Raw genomic sequence first — 24,688 nt, 5'->3', positions numbered from 1 at the left:
TTCTAGGCTGAATTTCAGCAATGGCGTCTTTTCGAGAACATCGTCTTCGATCGACAATTTCCAGAATTTGTATTTCCCGTGCCTTGGCCGAACAATCTGGGTTGTCTGCGTAGTGCGCTTCATGGCAAAGACAGCATTTTTCTTCATTACTTTTTACATTTATGCGAATTGTGCGCCTCACCACAAATTCGGCATTGGGAGCTGACCTGCAACCTTTCATTGTGTTAACGTAGCGCCAGCACTTTATACACAATAGGGGACGAGGCGACAGTGGTTCCACTCTTTATATTAGCGGCCACGCCTTGATTTCAGTTGGGCGACTCGACCCGGCAAATGTAACGGTCACCAGTTTGGACCTTATTCTTAGTTTGGACCTTATTCTTATCTACAACTCTTCCACACCTATAAACTGCGATCGCACCTGCCTTGGAAAACATCTCTAGTACCTTAGCTGGAGTCATGTTGCTATCGACGTCCCCAACAAGTGCTTTAACGCATGATATGTGGGGGTCGAATAAAGGCGCTTACCGGATTGGTAGCGAACACCGAACATTTTAGCAAATCTCGAACACAGAGCTGGTCAGACGAGAAGCAGACAATACCACCCTTGCCGAACTGCCGTGCCTCTGTCATGCTGTGGAAGTGAGCTGTAGCTGATCTCAGCGCCGCCTGGATACCTTTTGTGTTCTTCATTCGCATGACAACTTGGTTGTTTGGGACAATGACCACAGGGACAGATGAGATTCCATTGCGTAGAAACAGGTTCATTGGTAACTCCCGCGGAGGAAGAGAAGCTGACCAGAGGAAGGTCCCTGGTCCAGGTGAGGAAAACGCATCTGTCTGGTCTTACTAGCCAAAAATGTACTCGCTAATCAAATCTGACACTAGAGAAACACCTATCAGAAAGGAAATTCAGTAGTCCTCAAACTTTGGCCCAAAACCCCCAGAGAGTCAAGACCGAGGTAAAACGATCGAGCCGGTTGAGGCAAGGAGCAAATGAAAAACGCAGGCGACCGACCCGATCAGATGCTTTCTCCTTCTGCCGTCCGCCTGCGTAATCTTCTTCTCCCGTTATTTATTGGACTTCATCTTCCTCATCTGGAAGACAACTATCAGCAATCATGCCGCTCGCGCGTCTTCGACGGCGCCAACTTGCTTTTCGTGCAATAAAGCGCCGGCTGAACCGAGGTCTGGTCTACAACTCTCACATTTTCTTACAACTGTCTTCGTCGAGCAACACCAAGGTAACAATTTACAACCACTGGAAATCAGTGAAGGCAATATCGAATAATGAGTTATGCTTCAGGCTTTTTTGCTTTTTTTGCGTGAGATGGAATCTTGGAGGGCCAGTGTTATGAGGTCCTTCATTTTGGCGGTGACCATTTTACAAGTGGTACTGATTTTGCTAAGAATAGCCAACAGTTGTAAAAGTTAAACATGCACCACTATGTATTTCTGCGAGAGAGAACAAAAATTTTCTTGAATAGCCCAGCCATGAACTTACATGCACACTGCTCCATTTCGTGTCGCTCAGAGGATGGATTTTGATGTAATTTTTTTCTAGTTTGATTTCATTATTTGGGGTGGCTCCCAATAGCCCGGTGGCGTTTGTCACAACTAGCTCAACAGCGAGTGCATGCGAGCCAGTTGGTACGTCTCCATATTTAAAAACAGCACGAGGTATACACGGACGAGAAAGTACATTAAACAGCAATACAATAAACCAGCAGTTGGCTGTCACCGCTAGTCCTGTCTACTTTCTTGTCCGTGTATACTTCGCGATGTTTTTAACTATAGATACGCAACTAGCTCACTATGTCATACACATCACATTTCTTCCGCAGTAGGAGAGAATAAAGCAAAAGAGGAAATAATTCGCGAAGTGAGTAATCGTACCGTTTTCTTAGAGTATAAATCATACCAGTTTACTTATACCTTGGGGTGACTATGTTCCGCGGAACGCTAGCCCAGACTTCGCTGCCGCGCGTGTGCGTTGGCGAAGCTAAGCAGCCCAGGCGGCTTGCTTTGCAGTGAAGCGGATATTAAGTATCTGAATACTTGTAGCACCCGACCGCACCGCCATGGGCGTTGCGGCAAAGCGCGCTCCATTCAATCCTGCCTCTTGTGTAGCTCCCGCGTGGGGCCGTTTTTAATGCACCGAATTTCTTACCGAACTTCTGTAACGTTGAGCGCATCTATCTATCTATCTATCTATCTATCTATCTATCTATCTATCTATCTATCTATCTATCTATCTATCTATCTATCTATCTATCTATCTATCTATCTATCTATCTATCTATCTATCTGTGTGTCTGTCTGTCTATCTGTCTGTCTCTTCTCCACTCTTTCTATCTTTATTTCTCTTTCTACCCTTTCTTTCTCTCGACCTATTTCGATCTCTTTCTCGCTCCTCCCAATTTATTTCTCTTTCTTCCCTTTCTTTCTCTCCCCATTTTTTTCTCTTTAGCGCTCTTTCCATTTTTATTTCTTTTTCATCTCTTTCTATCTATTTCGTTCTCGCTGTTTCCATCTTTATTTCTCTTTCTTCCTTTTATTCTTTCTCTGTCTACTTCTTTCTCTTTCTCGCTCTTTCCACCTTTATTTCTCTTTCTTTCTCTCTATATCTATTTCTATCTCTCTCTCTCTCTCTCTCTTTTCTTTCTTTCTTTTTTTTATCTATATATCTATTCCTTTCTCTTTCACGGTCTTTCCATCTCTTTCTTCTCTCCCTACTTTATCTATTTCTTTCGCGCTCTTTCCATCTTCATTTCTCTTTCTCTCTTTATCTATATTTGCACGCTCTTTTCAGCTTTATATCTATTTCTTTCGCCATCTCGCTCTTTCCATCTTAATATTTCTTCTCTTTCTCTCTCGATCTTTTCATGTTTATTCCTCTTTCTTTTCTCTCTATTTCCATCTCTTTCTGGCTATTTCCATCTTTATTTCTCTTTCTTCCCCTTCTTCCCTTCCTTTCTTTCTCTTTCTCGCTGTTTCCATCTTTATTTCTCGCTCTCCCTTTCTTTCTCTCTCTATTTCGTTCTCTTTCTCGCTCTTTCCTACTTTTTTCTTTTTCTTCGTCTCTCTATTTATTACATTCTATTTCTTCCTCTTTCCATCTTTATTTCTCTTTCTTCCCTTCCTTTCTATTCTCTTTCTATATCTCTCTCTATTTCTTTCTCACTCTTTCCGTCTTTATTTTTCTTTCTCTCTTTATCTATTTATTTCTGTTACTCGCCCTTTCCATCTTTTTCTTTATTCTCTTTCTCTATATATTACTTCCTCTTTCTCGCTCTTTCCATCTTTATTTCTCTTTCTTCTCTTTCTCTCTTTATCTGTTTCTTTCTCGCTATTTCCAGCTTTATTTCCTTCTTCCCTTTCCTCTCTCCATTTCTCTTTCTCACTCTTCCCATCTTTGTTTTTGCTCTTTAACTATTTCTTTCACGACCTTTCCAGTTTTATTTCGCTTTCCTCCGTTTCTTTCTCTCTCTATGTACTGCTTTCTCTTTAACGCCCTTTCCTTCTTTATTTCTCTGTCTTCTATTTCTGTCTTTACCTTTCTTTGTCTTTCTCGTTCTTTCCATCTGTTTATCTTTTCTCTTTCTTACTCTCTCTTTGTTGCTCTTTGCATGTTTATTTCTATTCCTCCCTTCTACCTCAGTTTCGTGCTCTTTCTGCTCTTTCCATCTTTATTTCTCCTTCTTCTGTTTCTGCCTATATATACCTTTCTCTTTCTCGCTCTTTGCATCTTTCTTCTGTCTCTCTTTCTGCCTATATCTTTCTCTTTCTAGCGCTTTCCATCTTTATTTCTCTATTGCTTTCTCTTTCTTGCTCTTTCCGTCTTTCTTTCTCATTTTGGCCTTTCCTTCTCTACCTATCTATTGCTCTCTCTGTCTCGTTCATTCCATCTTTCTGCTCTTCCTTTCTCTCTCTATTTCTATGTTTTTCTGGTGCTTTCCATCTTTATTCCTCTATCTATTTCTCTATATTTCTTGCTCTTTCTATCTTTCTTTCTCTTCCCGCTCTTTCTTTCGCTCTATACATTTCTCCCTCTTTCTCGGTTTTTCCCTCTTTATTTCTATTTCTTCCCTTTCATTCTATCCATTTCCTTCCCATTCTCGCTCTTTTCACATGTATATCTCTTTCTCGTTCTTTCCATCTTGATTTCTCTATCTATTTCTTTCTATTCCTTGCTCTTCCCATTTCTCTGCCCTTTCTCTCTCTTCTATTTCTCTCATTCTCGCTCTTTTCTTCTTTATTTCTCTTTCTCCCTATATCGATCTTTTTTCTCCTTCATTGTCTCTGTATTTCTTTCGCTTTCTTGCTGTTTCCATCTGTATTTCTCTTTCTTCCCAATCTATATCTCTCTCTCTATTTCTTCCGCGCTCTTGCCATCTTTATTTCGCTTTGTTTCGTTTCTTTGTCGCTCTATTCTTTTCTCTTTCTCGCTCATCCTTTCTTTATTTCTCTTTGTTCTCTTTCTTTCTCTCTTTGTCGCTTTCTCTTTCTCGGTCTTTCTATCTTTATTTCCGTTTTACTCTATATATTACTTTCTCTTGCTCACTCTTACAATCTTTATTTGTCCTTCTTCTCTTTCTCTCTATACCTATTTCTTTTCTTTCTCGCGCTTTCCGTCTTTATTTCTGTCTTTCCTTTCTTTCTCTCTCTATTTATAGAGACTTTCTCTTTCTGGCTCTTTTCCCCTGTATATCTCTTTCTTGTCTTTTTTCTCTTTAAAAATGTCTTTCTCTCGGTCTTTCCATTTTATTTCTCTTACTTCTCTTTCTCTCTCTATTTCTTTCTCGTCATTGCTATTTCCATCTTTATTTCTTTTTCTTCTCTTTGTCGATCTTATTCTTTCTTTTTCTTACTATTTCCATCTTTACTTCTCTTCTCCTTGTTTCTCTGTCTCTACATATTTCATTCTCTGTCTCGCTCTTTCCACCTGTATATCTCTTTCTTCTCTTCCTTTCACTCTATTTCTCGTTCTTTCTGATGAATCGTCATTGGCACATGTCACTGCCACTGCACACGTTGTATGCCCATACCCTCCAGAGGCTGTAAAAATTTCACCATCTCCCACTAAAGGGAACCATGTGGGGATGCGAACGAGCGCATGGGTCGACTTAAAGGAGTACTGACACAGAAATTTTGGCTTCGCGTTTTTTTGCTGCAATATGTTCCTGGGGCCCTGTTATTCATAACACGACACATCATTTGCTGCAGCGCGCGACCTATAATTAATTACGGCCTCCTCATTACCGACCAGTGTCAGTTTCGCTTTCAAAAACGACAAGCCTCCGAGTGCAACTGTCACCACCTAGCGGGTGCAGTGCTAGATAACGTCAGAACACAGAACTGTGACGCACTTCTGCGCGGTTCGCGAGCAGCCGCCGAGAAGTAGGCTGCTGGAGCGAACGTGGCAATAAATGGCGGCTATGTCGTCATCATAATTCTTGCAGCGTGGTCACGTGAGGGAAGTAGGGGGGTCACCAAGAGTCACCTTTGAGGGTGTCAGTAGCGAGAGGGTGTCGATCGCTCACGCAAAGTTCAAAATTCATTTAAAATATATTCCAAGCTATATTCGCTGTTGATATCTTGCACAGGATATACGCATGTTCACGGGAGTCGATACCGCAGGCCATCTCGGCCGATAAATTTTGTGTCAGTACCCCTTTAATGTTCCGTTGATCACGGGCACTTTGCCCGATGTTAACGCGTCCTTGCATGTGGAGCACACCATGAATTCACTGTAGTTGCTGTTGCTGTTACTCGTCCCGAACTCTTGTTGGAGCACGCCACGCAGGTTCATCGCGCGTCTGCAGAATCTCGTTTCCCAACGCCATCACGTGATTGCTGAGAAAGTGTAAGGGGGAGAGGCCACAGCGTCTTACCCAGCCTCTTACACAGGCCCGAACGCGCTAGCGCATGCCAGCACACGTGGGTTTGTCTGCGATACGCCAAGCTAGGACAGCATACGGCAGCCCTGGCTCCTAAAGTGCTCTGCACGTATCATCATCAAGGCAGTCGAAGAACAAGACGAAGAAGACTTCTCCTTGGCGCGAGCGCGCGCTCGATATGTTATAGATGGCTATGGTAGGTTTTAGAAAGCGGACGGTCGCCAATGGAACTACGGACAAAGCCCAGCGCGAAAGCTGCTTCGCATCTAAAAGCCTCGTTCCCAATAAACCTTGTTCAGTGTTCTACACTGGTGTCTGTATGCTTCAGTGGCGACGAGGCGGTCGAACCGTTGGTCGCACTGCGACCATAGATGCGCAGAAACAGTACGTGCTACTCCTACCCAATCTCTTCTACGGCCACTAAACTGCCCGAACAGCGACACAAGTGCCTAAGGAACACAGAGACATCGCCCATTCCGGCAAGCTCCGACCTTCTGTGTGCTACGAACAATTAGTGCACCGAGACGCTGACCCTCCGAGCTAAGCCTCTCTGGGACTGCGCACCTCCGCCGACACTGCCAGCGCCGCCTACCGTTACGATGGAAGTAGCGGTTGAAGGCCACACTATCACTGCCATAACATGCCATAACACATAATCGTTCTGTTACCTTGAGGGATTCCACAGGATAGATTTGTCACGCGAGACTGTGAATCAAGGAAAGAACGTGACTCTTAAGGGCTCGTTTTTCTTTGTTAGACACAACATTAATGAGAACTGACAGACAGTAATGCCAAGGAAAGTATAGGGATAACTTGCCGCCGACAGGGACCGAACCTGCGACCTTCGAATAACACGTCCGATGCCCGACGACTGAGCTACGGCGGCGGTCATCCTCTCATCTGCTTTCTGGGGTATATATGCACATTTAAACCCAGGAGTGTTAGTCAGCGCCGATTGCAGCCATGACGGCGAGTGTTGAACACTCTTTTTCTGCCTGCTGGCGTCACGTAGCACGTGATCTTTTTACGAGCTGGCAGCTGACCAATAATCCCTCGCATACTACCTGTAGGCATCAAATCTGCCAGAACGAGACCCTCGCTATGAATGAAGGAAATAACGTGACTATTAAGGGCTCGTTTTTCTTTGTTAGACACAATATTAATGAGAACAGAGAGTAATGCCAATGAAAGTAGAGGGGGTATTATTTGTAGTAATTAGAATATAAATGTGAAGAAAGTAAAGTGGACGAAAAGATAACTTGCCGCCGGCAGGGACCGAACCTGCGACCTTCGAATAACGCGTCCGATGCTCTACCACTGAGCTACGGCGGCGGTCATCCTCTCGTGCACTTTCTGGGGTATATATGTGCATTTAAACCTAGGAGTGTCAGTTAGCGCCGATCGCAGCCATGACGGCGAGTGTGGAACACTTTTTCTGCCTACTGGCGTCACGTAGCACGTGATCTTTTTACGAGCTGGCAGCTGACCAATAATCTCTCGCATACTATCTGTAGGCATCAAATCTGCCAGAACGAGACCCTCGCTATGAATGAAGGAAAGAACGTGACAATTGAGGTCTCGTTTTAGGGGCGAAGCTCCTTAAGGCGGCACCCGTTCGTCCCTCGTCGTGCTCGTAGTAGTGAGTAACAAGTCTTACCCTTTGACCTCCAAGGTGGTGCCGGTGGGAGATTTCTCCTGTGCGTTGTTGAACAATAAAAAATTCGCAGCGTGCGCGTTAACTAAAAGCCGAATTCTTCTGTCTCTGTAGAAGTGTAAGTGTTAGCTAAAAGTCGACTTCTTCTGTCTCTCATTCCCATTAGCAGCCATTGTTTACCTCCAAGGTAGTGCCTGGTGAGATTTCTCCTGTGCGTGATTAAACAATAAAAATTTTGTTCAAAACGCCGTTGATTGATGAAATAAACCAACGAAAGACGCCAGATGTTTTGTAAAAACAAAACGAAAGAACGCCAGATGTTTCTAAAGCAAAACGAAAAAGACGCCAGCTGCTTAACGAAAGACGCAAGGTGTTTTCTAAAGCAATGGTTTTCTAAACAATGAAAATTCACAGCGTACATGTAAAATTAAAGTGAGCTGCAAGTCGTCATAACTCATCGAACCTTTAGTATAAACGCGCCCGATCTCACGTCGGTGATGATGTACTGGGCAGAATTCACGGAAGATTCACGGTTTACCGATGAACCTCCGCAGCTTCGCCCACTCATCATCATTCACTCCGTGGATATGCTGTGATTTTTTTCTTTGTTAGGCACAATATTATAGAGATCTAACAGACAGTAATGCCAAGGAAAGTATAGGGGTGTTATTTGTAGTAATTAGAATATAAATGTGAAGAAAGTAAAGTGCACGAAAAGATAGCTTGCCGCCGGCAGGGACCGAACCTGCGACCTTCGAATAATGCGTCCGATGCTCTGGCACTGAGCTACGGCGGGGGTCATCCTCTCGTCCACTATCTGGTGTATTATGTGCATTTAAACCTAGGAGGGTTTGTCAGCGCCGATCGCAGCCATGATGGCGAGTGTGCAACCCTCTTTTTCTGCCTGCTGGTGTCACGTAGCACGTGACGCCAGCAGGCAGAAAAAGAGGCTGTGAAGTATTATAGATCAACTCCGTGTTTCTCCACACGTGAATTGTACCCCACTAGATTTCTAAACCTCGATGGTGAAGTGGACGACATAGAAGCCAGCCTTCGTCCAGTGGCTACATCAGGCGTCCACGACGATGAGCCGGTGGCCGGTCGGCGTGCCGACTCGGTGCTAGTGAAGCTGCTGCCAGGAAACAAGGACCTCCTGCTGTCGCATGTGAGAGGTGGCCCGTACGCCGGCATGACCAAGATCCTAAAGAAGTACTCACTTAACCTGCACACCGCAGCTAAATCTAGTGAGCTGATTCTCATTCCCAGTCTCAATGCATTCCAAAAATTGCTCTCACCGTAGTACTCTAGTTAAATTACCATAAAATTTTTATTTGCAAAGCATATCTTATCGAACCAAACGCACTGTGAGAGTATCTATCTATCTATCTATCTATCTATCTATCTATCTATCTATCTATCTATCTATCTATCTATCTATCTATCTATCTATCTATCTATCTATCTATCTATCTATCTATCTATCTATCTATCTATCTATCTATCTATCTAACTGCTCCATGCAGGTCGCGATTTACATAAATCGGTATTGGTTCTTTCGCCGCCGTTTCAATGATTAGGTATATAGAAAATCAACACGGCCTGACCAATGTGTATGACGAACACAAATGTCTGGTCGTAACATGAAAATGATTATATAAATATTATGTACGTCATGGTTTGCATGACATGTTGTTCGTGCGCTCGCAGCCGTGTCATTAAATTGATACCAAAATTGTTACACCAGACATGAGCGTATGACGAACGTAAATGACACGTCGAACATGAAAATCGTAACATGCATGTCATGTAAGTCAGAATTTACGTAAAGCGCTCTTGGAGATCCCGCGGTCGCTTTACTAGAGAGTAATAGCTAAGCGCCTCAGCGGGCCAGCAGGCCCGGCGGACGAGCGGAGACGCCAACTGCGCATGTGCGGCACGCTGGGACAGTCAGCGTTTTTACGGAGCGGACCGCTCGGCCGCTGGTATCCTCTGCTCAGCGGAGCGTGGCCAGCGGACCAGCGGTTTCGCGAGACAAGAGGACACACAAGCGGCAGCGGCATGTTGTCGGCGAGACCCGCCAACGCAGCGCTCGCTCTGCTCCAGGCGAAATGTCCCGGCGCTGCTTTTCAACATAAGAAGACCTCTGAAGGCGAGGCCGTTTGGAGATGACCTAAAGTGGATTCAAATCATCGAAAACTCGTGTTGATCTTTTGATTCGAAATAGGAGACAAGAAGACACAAGAAACTTGAGAAAGTACGTGCTACTTTGACATCTTTTCCGTACAGATTACATTTGATCGCGTGTTCACAGACGTGCAGATAACTGCATACATTTCGCGTTTTTCTCAAGCGCGTCTTGTCGAGACGCGGTCAGCTTGGCTGCAAAACGAAGGCGAAACCAAGTGGACGCACCTTCACGCTACGCTCAACTGACTCCACAGCGGAACGCGAGGTGCGTTCTACGTTCAACGAGCGGGGCGACGCTAAGCCGCTTAGCTATTACTCTTCATTTCGTCTCGCGCTCCGCTGCCCTCTCCGCTCCTTCGTTGGGCCCGCTGGCCCACCGAGCCGCTTAGCTATTACTCACTACTAACACAATATGTAACAAAACAGATGTCAAGACATGAGCGTATGAAGAACCTAATGGCAGGTTTTAACTGAAAACCATGATATGAACTCATGCACGTCATGATTTACATGAAACGCTCTTGGTTCTCTCCCACCCGTTTGTTAATGTGCACCAGAATAGGTATGCCGTGACATGTATGTATCAAGAACATACATTACAGGCCATAATATAAAAATTGCCATGCACGTTATGTATGTACGTCATAATCGACGTGACACAATCTTAGTGTTGTCGCGGCCATTTCTTACACTTGTTATAATATACCAATATTGGCATCGAACCAGTATGACAAAATGAATAATAGGTTATGCGAGGTATACACCAGGAAATACACGTCATCAGCACTGTATACACCGCAACTTACACGCATGCATGCATTATAAATATGCGATAGAGCATCAATGACAGGGTATCAATGGCTTGATTTGTCTTTAAGCCAAACAATGCGGTTTATGCAGCTCCTCGCTGACTGCTTCGCATTGCATCAATTTCCACAGGGCGTGGTATCTGCCAGATTTTTTGAAGAACTGATTTATTTAATATTCCGATTACATCTTTAGTCTCCAGTCTTCCTGTAGCTTCCTATGCAATATTTTCCCGCGTAGCAGGTGACAACCTTAATTTTATTTCGAAGCAGCAGCCTTTGATAATTCGTTGCACTTAATGTGACGGCACTGAAAGCACCGCGCCTTAGGCGCTACTCACGTCATATATTTTAAAATTCCCGAACTTTAAAAAACGGCTGCAAAGACAATAAGCAGTGGAGTTATCTGAGCATAGATCCGGTGCTTCTGAATAAGCTCAAGAACTTTTGTATTCAAGATTTTTCGCTGGGGTTACTATTTAAAAAGTTCATAAAGCAACCTTTGTTAGTTACCAACCTTGTCGGATTGGCAAAAATATCATGAGGTGCTCCATGTGGCTCAGAACAATACTGCGCCAATTCGAGGTGCGTAGCACCTATTTTTTTTCCAGTTTTTTGTTTTTTTAATACCTGGTGCAAGTTAGCTGAAAGGTCCCGTATAATTCCTAGTCATCATGTACCAACGTTAGTAGTTACCTCGCACTTGTGAGTTCCGAATAAATAATGACTAAATTTCGTACGAGCGCAGAGAAGAAAATTTCGGGCAGTGTTCATGCAACATCATCTAGCCCTGGAATGCTCACATCAGGGGATGACTTCTACCTCCTTTCAAATGGACTAGTGAGTACAACGGAAGCTTTCTCTACCGGTTTTTATCCCAAATGTCTGGTATAGATGAATAGTGATTGTATGTTTTGTCCATGTGTTCCTGATGTTGATGAAGAAATGGTATATGCAATGAAAGAAAACCAAAGTTGCAAGCGTCGCCACTTACACGCGGCTGCGATTTACTGCTATTCAAAGGAATTCTACCAACCATGCGCCGAAAACTAATGCTATTGCGCCGGTTCTTCTATGGCCTAAAGGAACACATAGAGGTACGCGAAAATATAGAGTGCCTGAGGAATTCCTACCATTGTTAGTTCGAGCGAAAACTTGTAGTCGTGCGCGCCTAATGACTGTACACTCGCAATAGGTGAACGACAGGCTGTGTTAACGCATTCCACATACAGTACGTCGCACTCTTGGAAATGCAATTATTGTTTGAAGTGAATAAAAGGACTAAGAAAGGAGAGCACATGCGTTGACTAACGACGTTGACATTATTTCACCGACCCACTATATAGAAAAAGCAGAGCCTTCCGCGCATGCGCAGAACACAAGGTCAAAGGTGAACATAAGCGTACGTTGCGTACCAGGTGTAGCCATTCTTCAATTATTTTATTAAATTGTATTGAATGCGCAAGTGTACCTGTTTACAGACTACAACCGCGTGCGATGTGATGTTGGAAAAACTCTACCACGAGACTGCGTGGGTCGTAAACGTATGTGGCCTTTAAAGACGAGAAGATCCAGGCATCGCGAATACGAAAGTAGACGCTTGAACAAGTTTTGGCCGCGAGCATAATGCATCCACGACTGGGCAGTCTTCAGTTTGGGTCCGTGATCGCAGTTATGATAAGCTTCGACATCTGTATGCACTTGGCAGCCATCAGGTTTTAGGCCGCTATGTAAGGTACTCACATAAACCATTATGTGAGCGTGTTGTGAGTGACATCACTATTAAAAAGCATGACTCTGCGGCTTCACCTGACCTTTGTGCGACCAGTTACCATCATCGTCACGCACAAGTGCCAGTAGAAATCGAGTGCCCCTGTCACCTGCAAAGTACGCTGCCGTACGTTCGTGGTCTAGTTGTGCGTGCACGCATGCTTCGCAGACAACTCTCTAGGTACCGTCCACCACACATAGTGCGTATCGGTATGCTTCCGCTTTGTCTTTGAGCCATATAAAGTGCTAATTTGCGACGTAAGCGTCACATGCCTAGTTCGAAACCTTGACCGGCAGTCAGCCCCTTCATCTTTTCCCAAAGCACATTTACCTAGTTAACGTACGAGAGAGAAACCGCGTGAAGATAAAGAAATTCTGAAGTAAGCACAAAACGCTTTAATGGACGTCATATCAGCTAGGTTACTGATATCATTGAATCTAAGAGTGGGTGTGAATTCTGAGAGTAATAATTAAAAAGTAACGAGGAAGCGTGGGAAGGTAAAGGTTATGGGAAAAAAGGCGTAACTTTATTAGCTACGAAGACGACGGTGCGAATGGACTAGAAATGATTTCGGACGCGTCATGTAATGCCTGAAGCGAATAACGTGTGGTCTGTTAGGCATGTCTGTGTCTACAGAAACAAGACATATTTCAGTTGCGTGATGCAAGTCGCAAATATGCAGGTACAGAATTAGAGTCAGTTTACTAAGAACTGGAGATCCCTGTGGAGATCTAGTCGTGAGGGAAGCCTTTGCACTATTTAGTGGACATAAAAGATACAGGCTGAGGCGAAAAGCGAATTCAACAAAAATTAAGTTCAACTCTGGTAAGTGAGCTTGCGCTCGGGCGTTGAATGCTGCTATGTAGTGAAGCTGTGTTCGTTCCTCTTTCTAACGTATCTGGCAGGCACTCATGTCCACGGGTATCGAGGTCCACAACAACTCACTGTACCGCTTCATCACACCAGACAGCGTTTTCGAGTTCGTGCGTGCCACTGTCGCTAACCGCCTAGCGACGTCGGCGACGGACTGGATCGACATTTATAGCAAGAACCCCAGCGGAACGTAAGCATGCTTTTATCTACGCCCTCCCTATGCAACACTACGAATTTTGTTTTGCCTTAAAACCTGTCTCATTACCATACTTTTGCTGCAACAGCTGCGCGCTAACTTCGCGGGGGAAAGACCCTCCGTAAGCATCATGCGTTTAGCGTTTTGTACATCACAATCACCTTCAAGAAAAACAAACTTTTATAGACTAGGCGTGCATGTTCGTATTATAAATAAATTATTATAGCCCTTTCTGACAGACCCAAGGATCAGCAACACGCACCAGCAGCAAGGAATGATACCGTCACCACTTTGTTCACGCGTGATCAAATCTCCTATTGGTTAAAGATTCGTGTGTCATCATAATAATTTTAGAAAGGGCCACTGGGCTTCACTAGTTTAGTGAAGCTTGACAAGTAAGCTTCAACGTAATATGTGTACATTAGGCGGTGCGCTGCTAAAGGTGTCAATTGTAACTGATGGTAGTGTCAGTCAGTTATTAAACCAAAAGCTCTAGATGCCTCATGAAACACGAATATTGACGGTCGGCGGCGTCAACACGAGTTATGCAAAAAATCATCATCACGTGATGATGCCACCACATGACGTCGTGATGGCGTGACAAAACGCCAGAAATAGTGGCGTCATCATGACGTCACATAACGTGATGTCATCACATGACAGCGTCGCTTGTTCAAAAGGTGCACCGATCACAGAGGCAGTGCAAAACTGAGTGATGTGCACAAAGCTTACAATGCCTACAAGAGGCAGTGCAAAACCATGTTAGGTGTAGAAAGCTTTTGGAGGATTGCGTGGAAAGATCAGTACATCGACTTAGAATAAAAAGAAGAAGGTGGCTTTCGCTTTTGAGTCGTCTTAAGGTACGAACACACTGGCGGGGCGGCACACTCCCGCGCGACGCTCACCACTCACTCGACGCTGCTTTTCTCTCTTTCTCCTGCGGAGCATCAAAGTTTTTCTCCCGCGGACCCAATCGCTCCGAGACCTATCCTCTGTTTCACAAGCTGTTGGCAGCGCAGCCAAAGGTAGAGCTCTCTCGTGCAATCAGAGCTGTAGGGGCACAGGAAATAGTCGCTCAAATATTTTAGCAATCCAGTTCTATTTCGCAAGCTAGACCCACACAAATTGAAAATATTGTTAGGATTCACTTTTTCAAAGCGTGCAGAGTGTTTTTTTTTATTAGTGGAATTAAAAGAGAAAGCCCGCATGGACGCATCTCTGCGGAGGCTTGTTGTGAGGTGGTGATGCGCCGCCTTTCGGAATCATGGCGTCGCCCGAGTTGGTTGTGTCTGTGGTCTCAAGCTGTGCGACCAGCGAGCCATCATTCGGATGTGTGCGGTTTTTCCAAGCTGCCGAAGCAGATAGCTTTAAATGTTTTTGAAGGGCTTCGCGTGGAGTGCGGGGACAGTGCAAGTGTGGACGCACTTATCAAGAGGACCGCAAAACTGACCCAGGCCGACGTCGAATTCACGTGGGAAACGTCGCAAGTTCAAGCATTCCAAGAATTGAAACGACGCCTGCAGACGCCTCCGATACTTGCTCATTTCGACGAATACGCCGATACGGAAATCCACACCGACGCAAGCAGCGTAGGACTCGGCGCCGTCCTTGTGCAGAAGACCAACGGATTGGAAAGGGTCATCAGTTATGCTAGCCGGTCGCTTTCAAAGGCAGAAATCAACTACTCCACAACAGAAAAGGAGTGCCTGGCCATCATCTGGGCTACATCGAAGTTTCGCCCCTACCTCTACGGCCGGCCCTTCAAAGTTGTGAGCGACCACCACGCCTTGTGTTGGCTAGCTAACTTGAAGGACCCTTCAGGTCGCCTCGCACGGTGGAGCCTACGACTTCAAGAATTCGACATAACCGTCGTTTACAAGTCCGGAAGAAAACACTCTGACGCTGACTGCCTGTCCCGCGCCCCCGTCGACCCACCGCCGCAGGACGACCAGGAGGATGACTGTTTCTTGGGAACCATAAGCGCCGACGACTTCGCCGAACGACAGCGAGCGGACTCAGAACTCAGGGGCCTTGTGGAATACCTTGAGGGCAGGACCATCGTTGTTCCGAAGGTATTCACGCGAGGGCTGACGTTTTTCTTGCGCGACGGTGTTCTCCTTAGGAAGAACTTCTCGCCGCTTCCAGCCAATTCCCTTCTCGTAGTGCCCTCGACATTGCGACCAGAGGTCCTCCAGGCTCTGCACGACGACCCGACGTCGGGACACCTTGGTGTTTCTCGCACGCTCGCAAGAATACAGGAAAAGTACTACTGGCCGCGCCTTGCCGCCGACGTAACTCGCTACGTCAAGACCTGCCGGGACTGTCAGCGACGCAAGACACCGCCGACTAGGCCAGCCGGACTTCTGCAGCCTATCGAGCCACCTCGACGGCCGTTCCAGCAAATTGGGATGGACTTACTGGGGCCGTTCCCGACGTCCAATACCGGAAACAAATGGATCGTCGTAGCTACCGACTACCTCACCCGCTCCGCCGAGACAAGGGCCCTGCCCAGAGGCAGTGCCGCCGAGGTAGCGAAGTTCTTCGTTGAGAACATCGTACTGCGTCATGGCGCCCCAGAAGTCCTCATCACCGACAGAGGTACGGCGTTTACTGCTGACCTAACTCAGGCAATACTGAGATACAGCCAAACAAGCCACCGCCGGACCACAGCGTACCACCCACAGACAAATGGCCTCACCGAGCGGCTAAACAAGACCATCACCGACATGTTGGTCATGTATGTCGATGTCGAACACAAGACGTGGGATGCTATCCTTCCGTATGTGACCTTCGCATACAACACGGCCGTCCAAGAAACGACGCAGATGACGCAGTACAAGTTGGTATACGGAAGGAACCCGGCGACGACACTCGACGCCATGCTACCCAACGTCACCGTCGAAGAAAATCTCGATGCCGCGGCTTACTTACAACGTGCCGAAGAAGCTCGACAGCTCGCCCGCCTGCGCATCAAGACCCAGCAGCACACCGACAGCCGTCGCTACAATTTTCGACGACGCTTCGTGGAATACCAGCCCGGCGACCGTGTTTGGGTCTGGACGCCGATACGCCGACGTGGGCTTAGCGAAAAACTCCTTCGGCGATACTTCGGGCCATACAAGGTTCTTCGACGCCTCGGCGCCCTTGACTACGAGGTCATGCCGGACGGCATTACGAACTCCCAGCGACGCCGCGCACGACCTGAAGTCGTCCATGTCGTGCGTCTTAAGCCGTTTTTTGCGCGTTAGGGAACCTGGGGACACTATTTTTTTTCTTTGTTATTGTAATTTATTTGTGTATGCACTTGTTCTTTTTTTTGTTGTTTTCTCTTCTATGTTCTTTCACAAGCATCGGGACGATGCTTTTTCAGAGGGGGGCAATGCCACGCCCACTTCTTCTCTTGTTTTGATGTATCTGGGTTTGACAGGCAGGGACGGTTATCAACGCTCGACGCTGTCCGCGAAGCAGTGTTCGAGAAGCTTCACGATTGTAGTAGATCGTTTTATTAAGATTGCGACCCGCACGCGAATGTTCCAGCTTTGTCTAGAGATAACGCCGCCACCAGCGATATTGCTGGAAAGTTCGATAGCGCCTGTATAAAAGTCGACGCGCTTGACCTCTTGTCAGTCGATCGACGGACGACGCCCTGTTCGCCGCTATCTTTGTAAAGCGTGTATTACTGTAGTAATAGTTCTCATTTTCCGGCCACAAGTTCGGCCAAATAAACAGCTTCATCTTGCAAACGCCGACTGCTGTCTTCGTCGACGTCACGACCACGTGACAATATTTTCGCCGCTGCCGCCGGCTGGCGCGCAAGCAAACCACCAGTCAGCGCCTGCTTTTCTCCTGGTCCTTCTCACACGGGCTGTCGACATAACGACCAGACATTGTTCCCCTCACCCGTGCTACCTCTCTCCGTCTTTCTGGGAAAAATTGCGAGCCGGCAGCGAGCGGGTGGGCACGCGCCCCTCGACATGTTCACTCCTGTCTCGTGACTCGCGCCGGCAATGTGGACAGCGTGACGCTGCTTGCCGCGCGGAGGTGCCGACGGGCGGGACGCCACCGCAGCATGCTTTCCGCCAGTGTGCACATACCTTTGGGCGAAGGCATAATGGGCTCTGTGAGTTTTTCAGGAAGTAAGTCGTGCTTGCTATTTTAACCAACACTAGTAAATCATATTAAGGCGATCAATTATTACGGCGCCCAGCTACGCGATGCTTCATCCAGTAGCTAAACGAAGCTCACGCGTTTCCAAGTGTGACCATGATGATTGATAGTGTTTATTGGCACAAGCGCATCTAGGACAAAGAGTCCCGTGATGTTTTTATTAAACTTCGTCCAGACCTAAAATAATTATAACGATTATTTCCTCCGACAGTTGGTCAATAGGTGTAAAAAATGCCTTGAGCCAGAATGATCATGGTCGAGTTTAAGATTATGGAATGACTGAGCTTAAAAATAAAAATGTCATAGCTTCGCCGCAACGGCGAAGCAATGAATGCGATAGCAATAAATTGAAATGTAACGCGAAGAACGGAAAGCAGCTCGAAATTGCCAGCGCGTCGCTCGAGCCCAAAGGACGCACGAAAAGAACGCACAAAGTACGAGCGCGAACTATCATGCGTCACAGCTCGACACTGTAAGCGCACTGCTCAAACATAAAGCAGGACGCACGAAACCAACGAACCGGTACACACAGGACGAGCGCGAACTAACTGTCCCAGTCGTTACTTATTTCTGTTTGAACAACGCGCCCCTTTCGCAAACGCGGCCGCTGCAGCACCGAAGCGACCTTCGTAGGCTATGTGACTTCAGCACAGAGATCGCGGGGAAAGCACAAGACATACAACCCCGCGCTCCCCCCCCACCCCCGCGAGCCGCCCCCTTCTTTCCTCGAGATAAGCGCTCGAAGGCGACCACGCCCTGTCGGCGAAGAGCAACGGCGTTCGCAGGAACGGCGCGACGATCTTTAAAGCGCGCGCCACGCTAAAGCCCCTGGATTTGGAAAGTAGCGACACTCTCCTCCGCGCGCGCGTTTTCCTCCTCAATTCTGCTCGGATTTCTCCCCTCCCCTGGCTGGCACGGTGCGCACGGCACGCGGAACCCTCCACTGGCTCGCCGCAGCCGCATTAGAATCACTGCGTGCGCTTGTTCATTCGGCCCCTTGAAGCATTAAATGAGAACCTGTCGCTTAAAGACAGTCGTAACGAAAGTGGGCTTCCGATGGGACATATTGACAAATATATAATCTTAAGACCCTTCGATAAATACAAGCGGATGCGTTTCGAAAAATCACGCCATCTCCCGCTAAAGGGGACCTGAGGCGATGCGAAGCAGCGTTTCGGCATGTAGAGCACGCGTTTCAGAGGGGGAGTGGAGAGGGGAGGGGAGAGCGAAAGTGGAGAGGGGGAGGGGAGAGAGGGAAAATGGAGAGGGGATGGGAGAGAGGGAAAGTGGAGAGGGTGAGGTGTGTGGAGAGGGCTTGCGCATGCGGAGTAAGGGTGGTCACGCCGCACACCACCACCACCGGATTGAACTCCGCTATAAGATGCTTCACATCTAAATAAAATTAACATACCAACTGGCGGCAGAGCGGTTTACTTCTCCGTGGGCGCTTCGGCTGTCCGTAACGCGGAGTTTTATTAAGCGCATGTAATTTATGCAGCATAAAGTATAGTCGAGTATTTTATTCGTAATTGTTGTCTTGATGAGCTCAAAGAAGGTAGCCAAGAAGAAATGTGGTGGTTTACTCGAAATGGTCGAAATGAGTGGGCCGGAAGCCTTTTTGTGCCAATGCCGCTGTCAGACACGTACGCACCAACATATATACACATGCGCGTACACACGCAACACAGGCACGCACGCGCGCCCATACACGCACGATACGCACACACATGCACATACACACACGCGCACACACGCGATACAGACACGCACGCACATACACACGAGCATACACGCGCGACACAGACACGAACGAACGCACATTCACACGCACACGCTATACAGACACGCACGCACATATATACACACGCGCATATACAAGTGACACGCACGTATATATACATGCACGCGCGATACAGACACGCACATACATACATACGCTCGCGTGCAGGCACGCACGCACGCCCGTACAAACATGCACACGCGATACATGCACTCACATACATCCACACGCGGGTACAGTCGCGATAGACACGCACGCACATACACACGCGTGAATATACACAACCGCACGCACGCACAAGCGCACACATACACACACATACGCGCGCACACGCACGCGCCAATACACACATGCACACACACACACGTGCGCGCACGCACGTACAGGTGCGAAGACACATACACAAGCGCACACACACCATGGCGCACAAAATGTACTGATGGGCTAGTTGGTGAGCCATGACTTTCGAATAGGCAGCGCACAAAAAAGATGCAAACAGAAGCGCTGTATATGTATATTTCTAACAGCGCTTGTGTTTGCGTCTTTTTTGTGTACGTGTTCGTTGCCCTTTTGTGCGCTGCCTATTCGAAAATCACGGCGCACACATACACAAACCTACGCACACGCAGGCGCGCACATGCACTCGCACACACGCAAAAACACGTGTGCACACGCACTTACACACGCAAGCGCACACATGCACACATACAAGCACGCATGCACCCGCACACACACGCCTGGAGGGTTCACTCCTGGAGGGTTTATGGCGTGCGCGAGCAACTAAAAGCGCGCGAAGTTTCCTCGCGCGCGCTTTTCGTGACGTCAGGGTCACCTGACTGGGAGGTATCGCGCGTCGCAGCCACTCAGCGTTGCGGATGCGCCGGCTTCACGAAAGAGAGGGTGAAAAAAGAGGAGGTTGACGGCGCGACGAGGGTGCGGCGGCGTGGATAAAACAGCGCCGCTACTTTCCAACATCTAGGGGCTTTACGCCACGCGTGGACATCGCGCCATCTATGTGGTAACTCAGAAAGCATGCTGATGTAAGTGGTGTATATAAATAGCTCGCCGTTAGCAGGCTGAAAAAGGGTGCTGTTCGTTGCCTAACCGTCTAACGCCGCGCGCTGGAAAGCGGGAGGTCTCCCGTTCGATTCCGCGCGTCCGAAAGTTTCTATGAAATATTTTCTTTCTGGCTTTGGTATATATATATATATATATATATATATATATATATATATATATATATATATATATATATATATATACGGTGCATGGCGACGGCAAAAATCAGCCGAGAAAGTCCATATATTTGCTATCGCAACTAAACAAAAATGCAGCATGAATGCAACATGTCAGGCAGCCTTATGTATTTAGGCTTGCCTAGCAAGTGTTACGACGCCCCAGCCACTTGACTTCAGTCTCTGCTGACCCAGGTCTCAACACGTAGAACTGGGCTGCAAGTTAGGTTGAAAAAATATATACTTTATTAAATCGATGCCTTTAGGAAAATGGAACACTCTTCTGTACGAAAACATAGCGTCATCAGAAAGGAATAAAGCAAGATGCAAGGACATGCTATGGGCCATGACTAAAAACTTCCGGAATGCGTTATCTTCACTGGCTTTATTTACTGGGACAAAAGATCACAAGCAATACAGTAATAGGATCTCTGCATCTCACACACGTTGGTGGCTCTCTACCGGTCAAAAGATGAACATGCGTACCATACGTGTGTCCTATTTGCAATACCTACGGTTACCTACGGAGCAGAAACTTGGAGCCTTACGAAGAGGGTTCAACTTAAATTGAGGACGGCGCAGCGAGCCATGGAAAGGAAAATGATAGGTGCAACCTTATGGGACAAGAAGAGAGCAGAGTGGGTCAGGGAAAAAGCGTTGCAGAATAAGTGCTGGTCATTAAGAGTAACAGACTGGTTTCCAAGAGAAGGCAAACGCGCGAGGGGGGCAGAAAGTTTGGCTGGCAGGTGAGATTAAGAAGCTTACGGGGATAACGGGGCCGCAGGAAGCACAAGACCGGGTTGACTGGCGCAACATGGGAGAGACTGTAGCGCACTTGCGGGGGCTAGAAGAATCCGACCAGGAAAAGACGACGACGACGAAGCAACCAGCACGAGACAGTCGCGCGCGTTCTTGTTCGCGGATGTGTAAATGGTTCCAGACAAAGTACATAATTTGTGGAAACACCACAAATTATGTATTTGGTCTTCCCTAGCCGGACGCCCGGTCGAGTCACGCCGCTCTCTTTGCGCCACCGATTCGGAGGCGATTGGGGTGGTATCCATAACCTCCGAAGAAGTGCTGGACACACGTTCAAAAGATAGTGATTGTTGAATTTGTGGTCTTGCTTCATAAGAAGCTAAGGCTTTGGTACCCGAGCCAGGAGTGCTCGGGGCAACTTCCATTGCTACTTTTGATGTAATGGCTGTACGGGAGGTTGTACGCCCCTTCCCATCCTGTGTGTCATGAAGGAGGTTATTCAGTGACCTTGCCCCTTGGGCAAGGCTCTTTCCAGCAGCCGATGGCTGCTGTTTGGGGCAGAGCACTGGACCAGATCAGGTAAACTGTGCTGCGATCCCATCGTGGACGTATACCGCTCTGCCCACCGACGAGCAGCATTAGCGTAGGTGTTTCCTTGTAACGTGGCATGTCTTGACGCGCCTTTGTTTCGAAGTGTGAGCAGTGGCAAATTCCGAGGCGTTAAAACGACGCGGATTTTGTTAGCAGAACAAAAATAGATGTAGTCATAGGTAGGAAGGTTCAAAGCATTTAAAATAAAAATATGACTTTTTTCTTAGCGCAGAGCGTGTGCTGAGTTTTTGCTGACAGTAATTATTATTTGAAGGAGCACTCGCTATCGAACGTACGACCTCCGCGAAAAACACTTTGGCGCAGTTAAACCATGGCACTTTAACGCTTGTACGGTCTACATTGAGTTCTACTTTTTGTATTAATATCAACTTGGCCGTTGACTTCATTGATACTTCGTCTTATTGCTATCTGTTTTTTTGTATAGAAACAGCAAACAATGGATGATCATTGAATATAACAAGTTTAAACCGGGACAACAAATACCGGATGGACTGCTGTGGATCTTGGAATGTCTGCCGTAAGTTTTTACTGATTCGTTATTTTTGCGAAAGTTGTCATTTGTCCATAGAATCAACAATATCAAGAGGATGTATTTAATTCTACTAGATGGGAGCGAGCAGCATTATTCTCAGTCGACAGCGGCCAGCTTGCACTATTTGGCTAATAAAACAAGCTTGCTTCTCGAATATTTCTTCTTTGTCGTCCTTTTCTCTCGCGTACAGCTGTTGGCGAGCCGTATAGACGGAATAAAATAACGTAGTTATCAAAGGCAAGTAAAAGGGCTGCGCTTTAACAAATTGTGGCAATGTCATGCCATGAAGCGTAAATGCGCGACGTCGCTACCGCTTCCACTTCTGACGTCATTTTTTTTGCTTGCTGTTACTTCTCCCCACGATACGTAGATGGCGACGCTGGCAAGAAGCCGTCAACTTCTTGACACGTGGGTTTCTATGAGAGTTTCGCTACCAGTTTACATATATCTTGTACCCTGTTCATTGACAGTATTAGTATTTTTTCACTGGTAACGCGATGGATACGTTTTTTCGGGTACACACAAAAATATCCTTTATAAAAATTGTCAAATCATACTTTATCTTGTTACTCAAAAAAAGAGAAAAAAAAATAAGAAGTACCATGCCCACTGCGTGCGAATTACTTTTGAAGACTCAAGTTTGATGCTTCGTCCTTTGCAGCTTCAATATATTTTTCCCCGAAACGAGAGACATCGTTACATGCAGCGCATGAATCCCTACATAAAGGCAATACATACAACTTACGAAGGAGAATTTTCAGGGCTCGTTTTTCTCTTTGTTAGACACAACAATAATCAAAACTAGCAGACAATCAAGTCAAGAAAAGTATAGGGCAGGCTATTTGTAGTAATTGGGATATAAATGTGAAAAAATTAACCCTTTGTAGGCCAGCGTCCACATATGTGCACAGAATAAAGGCGCAAACTTCGATTAAGCTAGCCAACGCCTTGCCTTAATATAGATTTGAGAGAGAGAGAGAGAATTTTATTTGAAGGAAGAGAGGTCGGCCCGAGCTAGTGCAAATTTTGGCATAACCCTATGCAGGAGTAATGCCACCGTTTCAAATCGACTTAAGGCAAGGCGTTGGCTAGCTTAATCATGAGTCACTAATACGTTCTGTACACATATATGGACGCTGCGATACAAAGCATTGAAGTAGAGGAAAAAAAAAATCTGCCGCCGGCAGGTACCAAAGCTACAACCTACGAATAACGCGTCGGATGCTCAACCAATTCAGCTACGACGGCGATCATCCGCCCGTCCATTTTATTGGGTATATCTGTGCATTTGAAACTTCGTAATGTTAATCAGCGCCGCTCGTAGCCATGACGGCTAGTGGGGAACACTGTTTTTCTGCCTGCAGGCGTGACGTAGCACGTGATCTTTTTACGAGCTGGAAGCTCACGAATAACCCCTCGCATACTACCTGAAGGAATGAAGTCTGCCAGAACGAGACCCTTGCTATGAATGAACGAAGAAGAGGAATTTTAAGGGCTCGTTTTTTTCTTTGTTCGACACGTTAGACATAACATTAATGAGCACTAGCAGACAATCAAGCCACGGAAAGTATAGGGGTTGCTATTTGAAGTAATTGGTGTATAAGTGTGAAGAAAGTAAAGTAATTAAAGTCAGCATTTCGTCTACTTGAATTTCTCCCCATTTATATCCCAAATACTACAAATAACATACCCTATATCTTCCTTGGCTTGATTGTCTACTAGTTCTGAATAATGTACCAAACTTGTAACACAACCGATGAGCATGCGTGTGCATGCGCATGAATGCCAGTTCTCAACTCGATCTTTACAGTTGTTTAGTGGTGGCAAAGACAGATGTTACAAACGACACACATCACTAAAATGCTCACAAGCGTCACATCACTAACATGCTTTACGTGTATCTCCTGCATGCGCAGTGGCTTCTTACACAAGGAGGACGTGACTGCTGTGCTCCGGAAGCAGACCTATTGGGCGAGCTACAACATCCCGTAAGCTTCAACGAACCATGCAGAGGGGGGCGGCCATCCCCCCCCCCCCCCAGTCACCTGTCTGCCCCATACATTGACCTAATAGTGAGAGGAACCTTCGCTCCCCCTGAAGGGGAACCCTGCGCACGCCTATGGAACCATTTCTCTCTCCAGTAATAATAATAATAATAATAATAATAATAATAATAATAATAATAATAATAATAATAATAATAATAATAATAACAA

The 24,688-nt window shown here is 46.5% G+C and overlaps 1 protein-coding gene across 2 annotated transcripts in view; it reads left to right on the top strand.

Moving 5' to 3' along the window:
- The window catches only part of LOC119405544 (putative phospholipase B-like 2), a 105,450-nt gene that overhangs the window by 18,541 nt on the left and 62,221 nt on the right, over positions 1 to 24,688 (top strand). For both annotated transcript variants that reach the window (XM_049413812.1, XM_049413810.1), the window contains exons 2-6: positions 8,563 to 8,798; positions 11,296 to 11,387; positions 13,224 to 13,381; positions 22,365 to 22,457; positions 24,389 to 24,460. In XM_049413812.1, the coding sequence (XP_049269769.1) occupies positions 8,744 to 8,798; positions 11,296 to 11,387; positions 13,224 to 13,381; positions 22,365 to 22,457; positions 24,389 to 24,460 (470 nt within the window). In that variant the 5' untranslated portion in view covers positions 8,563 to 8,743. The remainder of the gene's footprint in view (positions 1 to 8,562; positions 8,799 to 11,295; positions 11,388 to 13,223; positions 13,382 to 22,364; positions 22,458 to 24,388; positions 24,461 to 24,688) is intronic.

Source organism: Rhipicephalus sanguineus, chromosome 1, assembly GCF_013339695.2.
Source record: "Rhipicephalus sanguineus isolate Rsan-2018 chromosome 1, BIME_Rsan_1.4, whole genome shotgun sequence".
Lineage (NCBI taxonomy): Eukaryota > Metazoa > Arthropoda > Arachnida > Ixodida > Ixodidae > Rhipicephalus > Rhipicephalus sanguineus.
The sequence above is the reverse complement of the archived record's forward strand: the minus strand, read 5'-3'. Positions and strand labels throughout refer to the sequence as shown.